Below are 12,562 nucleotides of genomic sequence, written 5' to 3' on the forward strand. Positions count from 1 at the left end.
TTAATGGGAACTGTCGCAAGGCATGCTGGGTACTGTCATGGTGGCTGGCGGTGGATGTGAACGAAACGTTTCACTCACAGTTGTGTTGTTGTCGAAACATTTTAATTAAGTTTGGTAAAACTTTGAGTTAACCTGCCGGCGAAATGGCGTCCACCGCGGCGGGCAAACAGCGGATACCGAAGGTGGCGAAGGTAAGAAGCCAAAACTCAATAACAGGAGCCACGAGCTGACTTCGGCTAAGCTAATGCTAACATTTAGCGCTAAAGTTGAACGGAGCGAACTTCTCGAGCTAGCGCCAGATAACGCTTGTGTTTGCTTTCTAACAAGGATAGATCTCATAAATCTGAAACATCGGATACGAATACACATACAGTTGTTATTTTAGGGTACTAAAGTTAGCCAGGCGGAAACCACATGAGCTCGAAAACCAGCTAAGCTGACTTTCACACACAAGCTAACTAAGGACGTTGTATTTCCCCACCAGGCTGCGCTTTTGGGGGGTTGCCTAAACGTGTTGTTTTAATCCTATATTGTGTAGTTATTCCTGGTTTTGTGTAAGTGACAAACTGGTAGGCTTAGACTTAGCATTTAAGCATGATAACCTGACTTGGCTCCATATTAAACACTTAATGGTAGTGCTAATAGTCGTAGTAATAACGGTTTGTTTTCATGCACATACAAGTGCCAAGCCGACATGGACGCATAAGGCACCTTATACACACTCGTTAGGGGAAAAAAAGATCAAATAACACAAGTTTAGATCACATTTAAAGCTCCCCACATGTCAAGTCTTGCACCCATCAGAACAGAAAAAATGATAAAATGTTATAATTTACTGTAAACATAACTGTTCGTATGGATAATGGTGTTGAACCTGAATATAGCTGTGTATTAAGAAATCAAGTATTATGTCATCCACTCCTACATGAACATTCATATGGTACATAGAACCAGTTGTACACTACACTATTAAATACATCTTCCTTCCTTCTCTGCTATAGTACTGAAACACACACACAGTCATGAAACATTTTCTATTCTTCTAAGTTTTGTGTTGAAAACTTATTGCACGAGATCATTATGTTAAGGGATAAAAAGAAACTGAATTATTCAGCAGTACGACATGAAAAACATCAAAACACAATGCTCAGGACTGGAGCAACATCATGTTAAATGACTTTTTCCTCGCATTTCAGGTGAAGAATAAAGCTCCTGCAGAGGTTCAGATCACTGCTGAGCAGCTGCTTAGGGAAGCCAAAGAGAGGGAGCTCGAACTTCTGCCACCCCCACCAAAACAGAAGATCACTGATGAAGAGGAGCTGAATGATTATAAACTCAAGAAGAGAAAGGTATGTTCTCACATGTCATTATCTCCACTGACTGCTTGTTCTGATGAAAATGCGCAGTGTGAAATCTGATCAAAACAAATCAGATTCTCCAGTTATAGTATCAATACTTGTCCAATACACCATATTTTAAAGTCTGAGCTGTAAGATCAGGTGATTATACTTGTATTCCAAGACTCATATTAACTCAAATTCTCGTGTTATGACTTTAATTAAACGAGAGCAAAAATGTAACAGAAACAAATGAACCCTTAGAAAGAAAACTTTTGTTTTATGACTTTTCGTCAAATTGTTGTCTTTTCTTTCAGGGGTTTGAGGACAACATCAGAAAGAATCGAACTGTCATCAGTAACTGGATCAAATACGCACAATGGGAGGAAAGCCTAAAGGAGATCCAGAGGTAATGTTCCTGAAGTCAATTTTACTGCAACATTTCAGAAGTGTTACAGCTGTCAGTACTGTTGAACCTCTGCATCATGCTGCATTAAGTCCTTTTCATGTTGAGGGTGTCAGTATTTTGGCAAAAAAAGAAAGAAGAAAAAATCTGATGTGATATTGCAGCTAATTTTGGCCTGTTTTACACAGAGTTTCTGTTGCAGCAGAAATTTCTCTGCTGATCTTCCCTCATCGCTGCCTCCTCTTTTTTCAGGGCTCGTTCCATTTACGAGCGAGCGCTGGACGTCGATCACCGCAACATCACTCTGTGGCTGAAGTATGCCGAGATGGAGATGAAGAGCCGTCAGGTGAACCATGCCCGCAACATCTGGGACAGAGCCATCACCATCCTCCCACGAGTCAACCAGTTCTGGTATGAATGAAATTCATAATTCCGGCTTACATTAGAAAATACAGGAAGTGGAACACTTCGATCTGTGTGCTTAAAAGGGCAGATGGAGAATCTTTAGTGTGTTGTACTTGTAGCCTATTATTACTTTATGACATGGCTATCAATATATCTGCTGCCTACTTTATTTATGTTTGATTGTTTGTCCTGTTAAAGGTACAAGTACACATACATGGAGGAGATGCTGGGAAACGTGGCCGGCTGCCGGCAGGTGTTTGAGCGCTGGATGGAGTGGGAGCCTGAGGAGCAGGCCTGGCACTCCTACATCAACTTTGAGCTGCGCTACAAGGAAGTGGACAAAGGCCGCACCATATATGAGCGATATATCCTTTTATTTGCGTTTTAATGCATTGTGTTGGGAGGATTAAACTACTGAGAGGAGGTGGTGTTAGGAGAGATTTCATCTCTGTGACTTCATGTTTATGTTGGAGAGGGAGACGGCAGCAACGAGGACTAAACAGGAAAAGTGACTATTCATAAAACCTTCAAGATAAGAACACAGCAAATTATATTAAATATTTATAAAATATATTTTAAAACAACCAGGGTTGACCAAAGTGCTTTACAATAAAATACCCTAAATAAAATAGCATGGCAAATTATGTAAAATGTATAATGCAGTTACTAACACAAGTGTCAATATGATCATTTTCATGCTGATCATTTGTTGCACCTCCAGTTCATACCAGTCATGTTTCATTTTGTCTGCTCTGATCAGACACATCAGTAGATGACATCTTGTGACCTTTGGATGATATTATTTTGTCATGTAAAAATTCCTTAACTCCTCTGCACTCGTCATGGTTCACCCTGAAGTGAAGAACTGGATCAAATACGCTCGTTTTGAAGAGAAGCACGGATACATCGCCCATGGCAGGAAGGTGTACGAGAGGGCAGTGGAGTTTTTCGGGGAGGAATATGTGGACGAAAACCTCTTTGTGGCCTTTGCCAAGTTTGAGGAGACACAGAAAGAGGTTTGTGCAGCTCAGTACAAAACTCACCTGTAACAGACTGTATGAATTCAAATTACAGCCTCAGTCCTTTTGTTTCTTGTTCTGCTGGAGAGTTATTAAAAATGTTTATATCTTTGTCCTTACATTGTTTGTGCTTGCCGAATGACTCTGATTGTAAGATCCCCCTTCCTTTACAGTTTGAACGTGTTCGGGTGATCTATAAGTACGCTTTGGACAGAATCCCTAAACACCAGGCACAGGAGCTCTTCAAGTACTACACCATGTTTGAGAAGAAGTTTGGAGACCGAAGAGGTATCGAGGACGTCATCGTCAGCAAGAGAAGGTTCCAGTATGAGGAGGAAGTCAAGGTATTTAGTGGGTGCAAAACAGTCTGACCAGTGGGTGTAAACGTTACTTCCTGTCTTCATCACTGACATTTCTCTGTTCCTCTCAGGCAAACCCACACAACTACGACGCCTGGTTTGATTACCTTCGCTTGGTGGAGAACGACGCTGACCCAGACACAGTGAGAGAGGTTTATGAGAGAGCCATCGCCAACATGCCCCCCATCCAGGAGAAGAGACACTGGAAACGATACATCTACCTGTGGATCAACTACGCTCTGTACGAAGAGCTGGAGGTCAAGGTCAGTTCAGTTACTTTTCTTCATCATCATCAACAACTGCCCTCATTTTACCTAAAGAGACCAATTATTATACGATTCCTCATTGACCTGCTCAGTCATTTTCTCAGCCAGTCAGCTTAATTTCAAATTGATTAAGATGTCATCACAATGAAAAACAGATACTAAATCAACAATAAGCTCTGTTAAATTTGCTGAATAAACTTTTATTATTGTTTGATCAGGATCCTGAGAGGACGAGGCAGGTGTATCAGGCATGTCTGGATCTCATCCCACATAAAAAGGTAATTTGGATGTTTGATTTTCCACTTTGTTAGAATAAGTCCTGACTCTCTGTTGTTTCTCTCATAATAAATACAATACTGGTGTCTCTGAATGTAAACAGAATGCTGGTGTAGTTGATATAACAGTTGAAGTCAAGGTACTGTTATTACTCAGATTGTGATAATCGTGTGTCATGTTTTCGTTTCAGTTCACGTTTGCTAAGATGTGGCTGCTTTACGCTCAGTTTGAGATCCGACAGAAGAACCTGCAGGGAGCCAGAAGGGTCATGGTAAGATTCAGCAGAACTCATGAGTTTTAAAATTATGTGCTTATAAATTTATTATAACATACTTTTAGATCAACATGGAGACCAGCGCAAAAAAAGGAATAAACTTGGAAATAACATCCTAGTGGAATACTTGTTCATGGACTGTCAATCTAAAGGTTTATAATAACAAGTTTACCTGTTTTGATATTAGCTGTCTTACATTACATAAATGTTCCCAAACTGAAGCATTTATTTCTTTTATTCCCTTATTTAACTAGCTAAACATGTCATGTCATGGCTTATTTAACCTTGAAACAACTGACACACAAATTAAAAACATATGTAGACTGTTACTTTTGAAATTATAAAGCATTAAATAACCATGATCAAGACGATCAAAAGTACATTTATTGAAGTTGAAGTTAATGAACAGCAGGTAAAATAAAGAAAGTGACTTTTTAGTAAAAATTTAGACGTGATATTTTTGATTTAGTGCTTGAATTTTACTCTGGGCTAAGATGCTTAAACAGGTATGAGTTTCCTCAATATCTAAGAAACTTGAACTTGACAGTTTCTGCAAATGAACTCAGTTTGACCTGTGTTTTCCACTCTTTTGTTTCTCCTCTCAGGGTACAGCGATCGGTAAATGTCCGAAGAACAAGCTGCTGAAGGGCTACATTGAACTGGAGCTGCAGCTGCGTGAGTTTGACCGCTGCAGGAAGCTGTATGAGAAATACCTGGAGTTTAGTCCAGAGAACTGCACCACCTGGATCAAGTTTGCTGAGCTGGAGACGATCTTGGGAGACACGGAGAGAGCCCGTGGCATCTTCGAGCTCGCCATCGGACAACCGCGACTCGACATGCCAGAGGTACTGACTGCATATTCGTTCATATAACCATTTATTATTGACTAAAGACATACTACTGCATTGCTCAGACGGTCTCACTCAGACCAACAAGTTTAAGCTTCTACATAAAGGCCGTAGTTTGTTCTGCACATAGAAATTCATTTGTTGATCATTTCAAAATGTGTGTCCGTTATCTTACAGGTGCTGTGGAAGTCCTACATTGACTTTGAGATTGAGCAGGAGGAGTTTGGAAACACCAGAAACCTTTACAAAAGGCTGCTCCAGCGCACTCAGCACGTCAAGGTGAGAACAACATTTTAGCTTTCTGTGTCCCTTGAATATATGGGGGACAAAATGCTTAAAAACTTCCTCTCATGCAGGTTTGGATCAGCTACGCCAAGTTTGAGCTGTCCATCGACAGCCCCGACAGGCTGCAGAAGTGCCGGCAGATCTTCGAGGAGGCCAACAAGAGCCTGAGGAACTGCGAGGAGAAGGAGGAGCGCCTGATGCTGCTCGAGTCCTGGAGCGACTTCGAGAAGGAGTTCGGATCCGACAGCACGAGGGACAGAGTGAGGAAGCTGCTGCCGGAGAAGGTGAAGAAGAGGAGGAAGCTGACTGCGGAGGACGGGGTAAGAGCTCAACAGAAGAACTGGTTTATAGCACAGCATTATGATGTCAAATTGAAGATAGCAGACAGCAGAAAGTCCTTTACACTGGAGGTCTTGTTCTTTTCCAGTCATTTTTTTAAATCTTAGACTTTTTAGCTTTGAAACATGTACAGCGTAGAAAACTGTTTCCATCAGTCCTGTTATGTATAAACTGATTAACAGTTTTTGATAAATAAGTAGTTCTTCAGGGCAAAATGTGGATTTCTTCAAGACTCTTTATGTTGTTAGTCTGAAGCTTATCCATTTATTTTCTCAATTAAATGTTGTTTGTTAATTTAAATAACTTGGAAAACGATAAAGATGCATCTCAGAGTATTTGCTTTACTATGCCAGGGGTTTAATTGCCGTGTGAGCACAGGACGGCAAGGTCAAATAAATAAAATAGAAATGAATCTACTCATGACTTTACAGCACCAAACAGTCTCTTAAGTGATTATGAACTTAGAAGGTAGACGATTTAACAAAAGATTTCCTTATTCAAAAGACAAAGGTTTTCCCAAGATGGAATGTGTGAATATATAATCTTGGATTGATCTGATGGGGGAATAATTAGATTTTGGAAGCTTCTTCTTTCCTCAGGCTGAGACTCGTTAACTCAGCCTCCACACTCCAATATAAAAAATAGTTAATTTATTATCGGAGCAGCAAAATTCATCTAGTTTCACAACCCTGTGAAGTGATAAAATAAATGAATCTTGAATCTAGAATATTTTGGCACTATTCTATAATGCCATGCCAATTAAGCATATTTGATTTTAGAAAACTGCACTAAATGTTTTTGAATTTACTTAATATTAAACTGAACTCGAGCTTGATCAGTCAGTTCAATATTAAGCTATTTAGCAAAGAGTTGGAGCCAATCCCAGGTATTAATCTCTTCTTGTTTTCTCAGTCGGACGCAGGTTGGGAGGAGTACTACGACTACATCTTCCCAGAAGATGCAGCCAACCAGCCCAACCTCAAACTGCTGGCCATGGCGAAGATGTGGAAGAGGCAGCAGGTAGTAGAAACGACAGAGGAGGATCCAGAAACCTCTCCAGGGGATGAAACGACATCACCCTCTGACGAGCCTGCAGCTCCTCCGGAAAACGGCTCCGACAGAAACACTGCGACCGAAACAGAACAGGAGGCGACATACGATGATCGAGACGATGACGTCAGCAGCACCAGCAGCGAGAGTGACAGTGATGATGAAGATGGAGAGAAAGAGGAGAAACGGAGCCAGAGCGAAGAGGAAGAGGAGAAACGAAGCCGGAGCGAAGAGGAAGAGGAGAAACGAAGCCGGAGCGAAGAGAAAGAGGAGAAACGGAGCGAGAGTGGAGATGAAGACGATAAAGATTAAACTCATGTTTAGAAGAGTTTCCCCGCTCAGGGACACGAGAGGAGCGACGTTCATCCTGGACTGATTTTTCTACTGATCTGTTTTATACCACAAACAACAAAATGAGCTCATGAGCGAACAGTCTTTATTGTATTACCATGTTTTGTTTGTGCCATTATACAAAAAAACATCAAGTCAAACTCGCCTGTTGTCTTGTTTCTCAATTAAATGTTGATTGAAAATTTACAGGAAATGAAACTGAATTCGACTGTTAATGGAAGTAAAATTTGTACAATCAGTGGCTCTCAGACGAAAAAGCAGGGAGAAATGGTGACAGTTTATGTACAATGTAACATGATTATGAGGATGCAGAGAGCCACAGTCTACTGTTATTCAATGTCTTCTGGTCTGACAGGATGTGGCAGCGGGATGATCGACTTCTTCTCTGTGTCTCTGGACAGAGCTTTCCTCATATCTGCAACAAGGACACAAGACAAACTGTCAGTTCTTAAAAACTAAGCTGAAGTTTCTTTTGCTCGTCACAGTTCTTAACTGAGTGAAATGACCACAACAGCTGTTTGAATTCTCTATTCCTTGCAGTCCTACTGTAAATGCAGTTGAATTGTCTGAGCACTGCAGTTGTTTTTATTAATTCTTCACATCTTTCCTTGACCTTATGATGCATTACATCGAGGTCAAGGAGGGAGAAGAGGCAAAGAATTACATTTATTGATTATTTGACTGCAACCCCAGTCTGAATTCAGTTTGTGTGGAGCAACAGCGCCCTCTGCTGCTTTGTGTTACTAAGACAAATAAATGTGCTGCACAGTTTGCTTATGATACACGTCCAGAGTTAGTTTGGTAATTGAAAGTCATATAAGGGGTCGGTTCATCAAAAATACAGTAAAGATTAGTTTAGCTTCAGTAATACCTGTCCATGCAGGTCGATTCTGTTTTATTTGTCAGGTTTTCTGAAACTTCTCAAAGGTAAAATTAAAAATAAACCTCAAAAGCTGCTTGTCTTTGCAGAAAATGTCCCTGTTAAAACCCACAGAAGAGCTTTTACAGAGACTTTCTTCAATACCAGTTCTTAAGGAAAGTGTTGGTAGCTTATGGCATCAATTCCAAGATTCCACTGTATCAGGTCAGCAGAAAGCTCAGACTGACAACTTACAACCTCTGCAAATAAAACAAAACTATCTGCAAGATTGATCCTACCAAAGGGTAGTCGGAAAAATGTCTCGCAATTTGCGTGGACTGGCCCTTTAGATGCTGAATATTTAAATGCCACTGTTTTTACTTGCTGTATTTTATGCAACAAACTAATACAGGTGATCACACACTACTTTTTTTTTTTTTTTTTGTTACATCTAGCTAGCTTGCTGGCTAACAAATACCACAAAATTGTATGCTTATGATATATTCTCCATTAACTTATATCCATTGCCTGGCCACCTACCCACTGCTAGACAGGCAGCATCCCCCTTTTGGGACAGTTTGTAGTTTTCATAGGTAATATCGTATAATATCTGCTGGTTCTGTTTTGAGAGCTGCTCTCACCGTAAGCGTCTTCATCAGGTTCTCCGTTGCTGGCTGAGTAATACTCGATCACCGTCCTGTAGACGCTGTAGCCGAGACGTTTGTACATGTTCACCGCCACCTGGTTGGAGACTCGCACGAAGAGATCAACGAAGAATCCGCCCTTCCTACAAGATGACAATAAAGGTCACAGTAACATGTTTTTATGAGGCAATAACTTCAGTCATCAGCTGTTCACTGAGCCAACAACAACATCTGTTGCTCTCGGGTCTGGAGATGATTTTCAGAATAAAAACATCAAAACTAACAAATTTTAAGCTACAAACAACCTATGAAAACCCATTACTTGTTCAGAAATTAAAGGGGATAATGTGTATTAATATATAAAAAGATAAAGATGCATTAAATCTCCTTTGCTGTGTGAATCTTTTGATGCCCAGGAAATGCAGTTTAAGTCTGCTCATTTGGGTTGAGTCCTGACTTGAAAGAAAAGACACATTTAGAAAAATGCAAATTCAAATTTTAGACTCAAAATCAAATTTTCACCTAAAAGAAATACTTAAATTTTAGGGACTGGACACATTTTTGTTAACCAGCTGTCAGCACAAACAAACAGCCAGATGTTAATGCAGATTCTGCCTAATTTATACAATTTTTTTTTCAGTATTTGCATATTTAAACCTTGAAATTTGAACAGGAATTGGAATTGGAACAGGCTCCTGTGACACTAACATTACACTTATCTAATTTCTAAATAATTGTCATGCCTGTGCTGCAGATGTTACAGTCCAGTATGTGTTGTGATGTTACAAACCTCTCTGAGATTTCCTCCAGCATCTCCATAAGTTTGGCGGCGAGGCCGAGTCGTCTGAACTCCGGGGCGACAGACAGAGCTGTGACGTGCCCGTGCCACTCCTCCCGAGCCACAGATCCCTCCGCCTTCCCCATGACTGAAAAACAGAGTCAACCGTGAGATCAGAGAGTCACACGAGCTTCACAGAGAGTTATATTTTCCTTCACCACCTTGCTGAGTTTTGGTGTAGTAAATGTGTGGCTGTAATGTAAATTAGTGTTAAAGAGCATTTCATATGCAACGTGAACCATCTGTTCAAGGGCCAGGGTGAAAATGCAGAAATTTCAATTGCTTTGTTTTCAGGGCCAGCAATATGCTTGAATTTGAATATAATCCTTAATTTTCAACATAATCTGTTGTTTCATCGACACATGAATTGTGTCTTGTATTTGTAACAATTTAGATGAGACGATAAAGGCTTCCTGAGTCTGGATATCTTTGTTTAAAGTTAAGACTACCTAGACTTTTTCTACTGTGTCAAACTGTCCTCCATGAAACAGCTCCACACATGGCAAATGTTTTACACTTGAATGAAATAGTAATTGGTGTGAAGACGCACCCAGAGGTGTTTACACTGAGACTTTCTTTATGATTAATATGTCATCATAGCAACTGACCAGCAGGTGGTGACAAAGAGAAATATTTCAAAATGTTTGTCTTTTTGTCAGCTCTTTCATTTATTTATAAATTAGGTGCTTATTGAATAATTTGTCCTTCCTTTGTTTAGTTAATATCTTGTTGTTTAGCTATTGTTTTGCTATTGTCGCATGTACTGTGTGTGCGCCCTACCATGTGACCATGGCCACATGAAACAAATGAAACGTTGTAGGGAAATTTCAGTTTTTTACCTGCTCGTTTTCCCAAACACACGTGAAGGTTATTTCACTGAGGATACTTGGTTTCTTCCTGGCATGTTCCCTCTATCCTGCTATTATTACTTTTATCATATACTCTGTTATGTTATCAGGTCCTATATGCTCTGTTTTTATCCATGTTGTGTTTTTATCTTGACTGTTGTTGTACTATTTTATGCTTCCTTGTTTTTATATTGACTGTGTGTACTGTTTTTAACTTGTTCTGTAAAGCACTTTGTAACCCTGTGTCGAAAAGTGCTATACATTAAAGTTTATTATTATTATCATTATTATTATCATCATCACAGAGGGACAGTGTGACTCATTTAAAAGTCTACACTACTCAATTTTGCTTTTGTTACTGTATTAATTCTTGATAGTCTTGACAGTATGAGGACAGGTATGGACATTTATTTTCTTTTACAAACTCCGTGCTTCCCACCAACAACTACAGTAAATGCACCAGAGGACTTTTCAGATTAATGTGCACCAAATTGAAAATAAAAACTGCTATTCAAGCAGCAGGTTCCTTGTGATGAAAACATTATCTGGAATCTGTTCAAGTATATTTTTGTATTGTAAAAGAGAAAAGAAATGGCTGTTATGTAAATGTATGAAAGGGAAATTTCTTGTAAAAGACGATCTCAACCATATTAAACAATAAAATAATTTAAATCTGACAAAGCAGACGAATTTACTGTAGCCCATCAGTTCACCACCAGGAGCCTCAGCAACGATGAAGTACTCCGGCCAGTGAGCCAGGTACTGCAGGTAAAATGGGATCCCATACTGGAGGTCAAAGGTCAAAGAAAACTACAGACTGCTCTTAGATATGAAACACACTAATATTAGAAACAGCAGTATTAAATACAGTTTCAACAGCAGCAGCAATTACAGACTATCAGATGCACTCACTCACTTAAATTAAGTGTTGTCAAGCTGAAATATGCCAGACCAAGAGACAGAGACATGTGAGATGTATAAAACTAATTCACGACATGAAAATAAATGACAGATTAGCTGACATTGATAGCTGAAGGATACAGTTTCTGTCAAAGGGTCCAGGTTGCTGTTGGACAAAACACAGACATTAGTTAGTTTCATGCATTTTATGAAGACACAAAAAAACCAAAATCAATCGAAGAGTTATATGTTTTCCTAGTCAACTTTATTTACTAACGCTAACATTAGCTACCTAGCTAAGAGAGGTACTAAGTTACCTAGCTACCTAGCTCGGGTTAGTCGGCAAACAGATTTTAACTTTCACTGAAACGACAGTCAGTTGGCTGATTAAATGTGTGCCGATATCTCCAGGAGATACTAAGGATTCGCAGGTTATTCCAGTCAAACATTAATAAATATCCCTTTTGCCGATGACACTCGCACACCTACATTCTCTACTTTTTTAAAGGGAGTTCGGCACAGCATTCTCTCAAGCCAGCCCTCATCTTTGGCCACACTGGTTAGCCTGCTAACGCTGCTGCACCCCCAAACACAGGATGTACACATAGCTCTGCCACATAAATACAAGACGACTGGTTCGTGAATATAATCTGTATGGTGAAACTGACAATATTTCACTCACATGTTGTTGAATTTGAATAAATCATCGCAGGTAAACGGTCTCAATGTTGTCATCTTGGCTTGCTGCTCTGTGTCCTTTAACCTGACGGAGGCAAAGAGACTTCCGCTTACTTTAAAACGCGAGAAGAAAAAGAGCAGCGCCCCCTGCTGGAGCGGAGGTACTACATGTTAAATCAATGTCGAGAGCAAAAGGCAATCTCATGTGTAATGTGTATTTATACTTGGTGGCGTGTGTGATGCAGAGGCAGAATGTAACTTTACTGAAGGATTGTACTTCAGTACAAGTTTGAGTTGATTTGAGTATTTCCATTTTATGCCTCTTTCAAGATTGTGCTCGTTATTGTTCACAGGAATAGAAACAAACAGATATTATAAATCTTTTTTGGTACAGACCACAGATAATAAAACGGGTACATTTTCCTCCGTGTTAACAGATTAAATATCCTAACAGTTGAAATACCCAGTCTCTGCTCCCAGATGAAGCCTCCCTGGGGGAAGTCAGGTAAACTGACACCGGTTCAGTTCATCAGGTGATATTGTAGGAGGACTAGGAGGGGTCACAGGTTTCTGCAGGTAT

General features: G+C 39.9%; 2 protein-coding genes across 2 annotated transcripts; one reads left to right on the plus strand and one right to left on the minus strand.

Annotated features, from left to right (window-relative positions):
- Nucleotides 1–30: 30 nt before the first annotated feature.
- On the plus strand, nt 31–7,359 carry crnkl1 (crooked neck pre-mRNA splicing factor 1). Its single transcript, XM_084377378.1, has 14 exons — nt 31–191; nt 1,197–1,349; nt 1,655–1,746; nt 1,996–2,154; nt 2,347–2,513; nt 2,986–3,164; nt 3,341–3,511; nt 3,598–3,789; nt 4,011–4,070; nt 4,259–4,339; nt 4,948–5,187; nt 5,368–5,469; nt 5,547–5,795; nt 6,727–7,359. Exons 1-14 carry the CDS (start codon nt 144–146, stop codon nt 7,174–7,176), a joined length of 2,343 nt encoding a protein of 780 aa, XP_084233504.1. The 5' UTR covers nt 31–143; the 3' UTR covers nt 7,177–7,359.
- naa20 (N-alpha-acetyltransferase 20, NatB catalytic subunit) lies at nt 7,284–12,079 on the minus strand. The gene is made up of 6 exons (XM_084377380.1): nt 11,987–12,079; nt 11,446–11,470; nt 11,100–11,190; nt 9,509–9,644; nt 8,716–8,861; nt 7,284–7,630 (listed from the first exon to the last, which is right to left on the minus strand). The coding sequence occupies exons 1-6, from the start codon at nt 12,037–12,039 to the stop codon at nt 7,545–7,547; spliced, it is 537 nt and encodes a 178-aa protein (XP_084233506.1). The 5' UTR covers nt 12,040–12,079; the 3' UTR covers nt 7,284–7,544.
- Between the last annotated feature and the right edge of the window lie 483 nt (nt 12,080–12,562).

This window comes from Pagrus pagrus, assembly GCF_965226575.1.
Source record: "Pagrus pagrus genome assembly, chromosome: 16".
Taxonomy (NCBI): domain Eukaryota; kingdom Metazoa; phylum Chordata; class Actinopteri; order Spariformes; family Sparidae; genus Pagrus; species Pagrus pagrus.

Bases quoted from the DNA above. Each gene is read 5' to 3' on its own strand.
- crnkl1 (XM_084377378.1), top strand. From the start codon at position 144: ATGGCGTCCACCGCGGCGGGCAAACAGCGGATACCGAAGGTGGCGAAG. The intron at 1,747-1,995 runs GTAATGTTCCTG...CTCTTTTTTCAG, and splicing joins AGCCTAAAGGAGATCCAGAG to GGCTCGTTCCATTTACGAGC. The intron at 2,514-2,985 runs ATATCCTTTTAT...ACTCCTCTGCAC, and splicing joins CCGCACCATATATGAGCGAT to TCGTCATGGTTCACCCTGAA.
- naa20 (XM_084377380.1), bottom strand. From the start codon at position 12,039: ATGACAACATTGAGACCGTTTACCTGCGATGATTTATTCAAATTCAAC. The intron at 9,645-11,099 runs GTAAATTCGTCT...TCTGTTTTTCAG, and splicing joins TGGTGAACTGATGGGCTACA to TCATGGGGAAGGCGGAGGGA. The intron at 8,862-9,508 runs GTTTGTAACATC...GTCATCTTGTAG, and splicing joins CTGGAGGAAATCTCAGAGAG to GAAGGGCGGATTCTTCGTTG.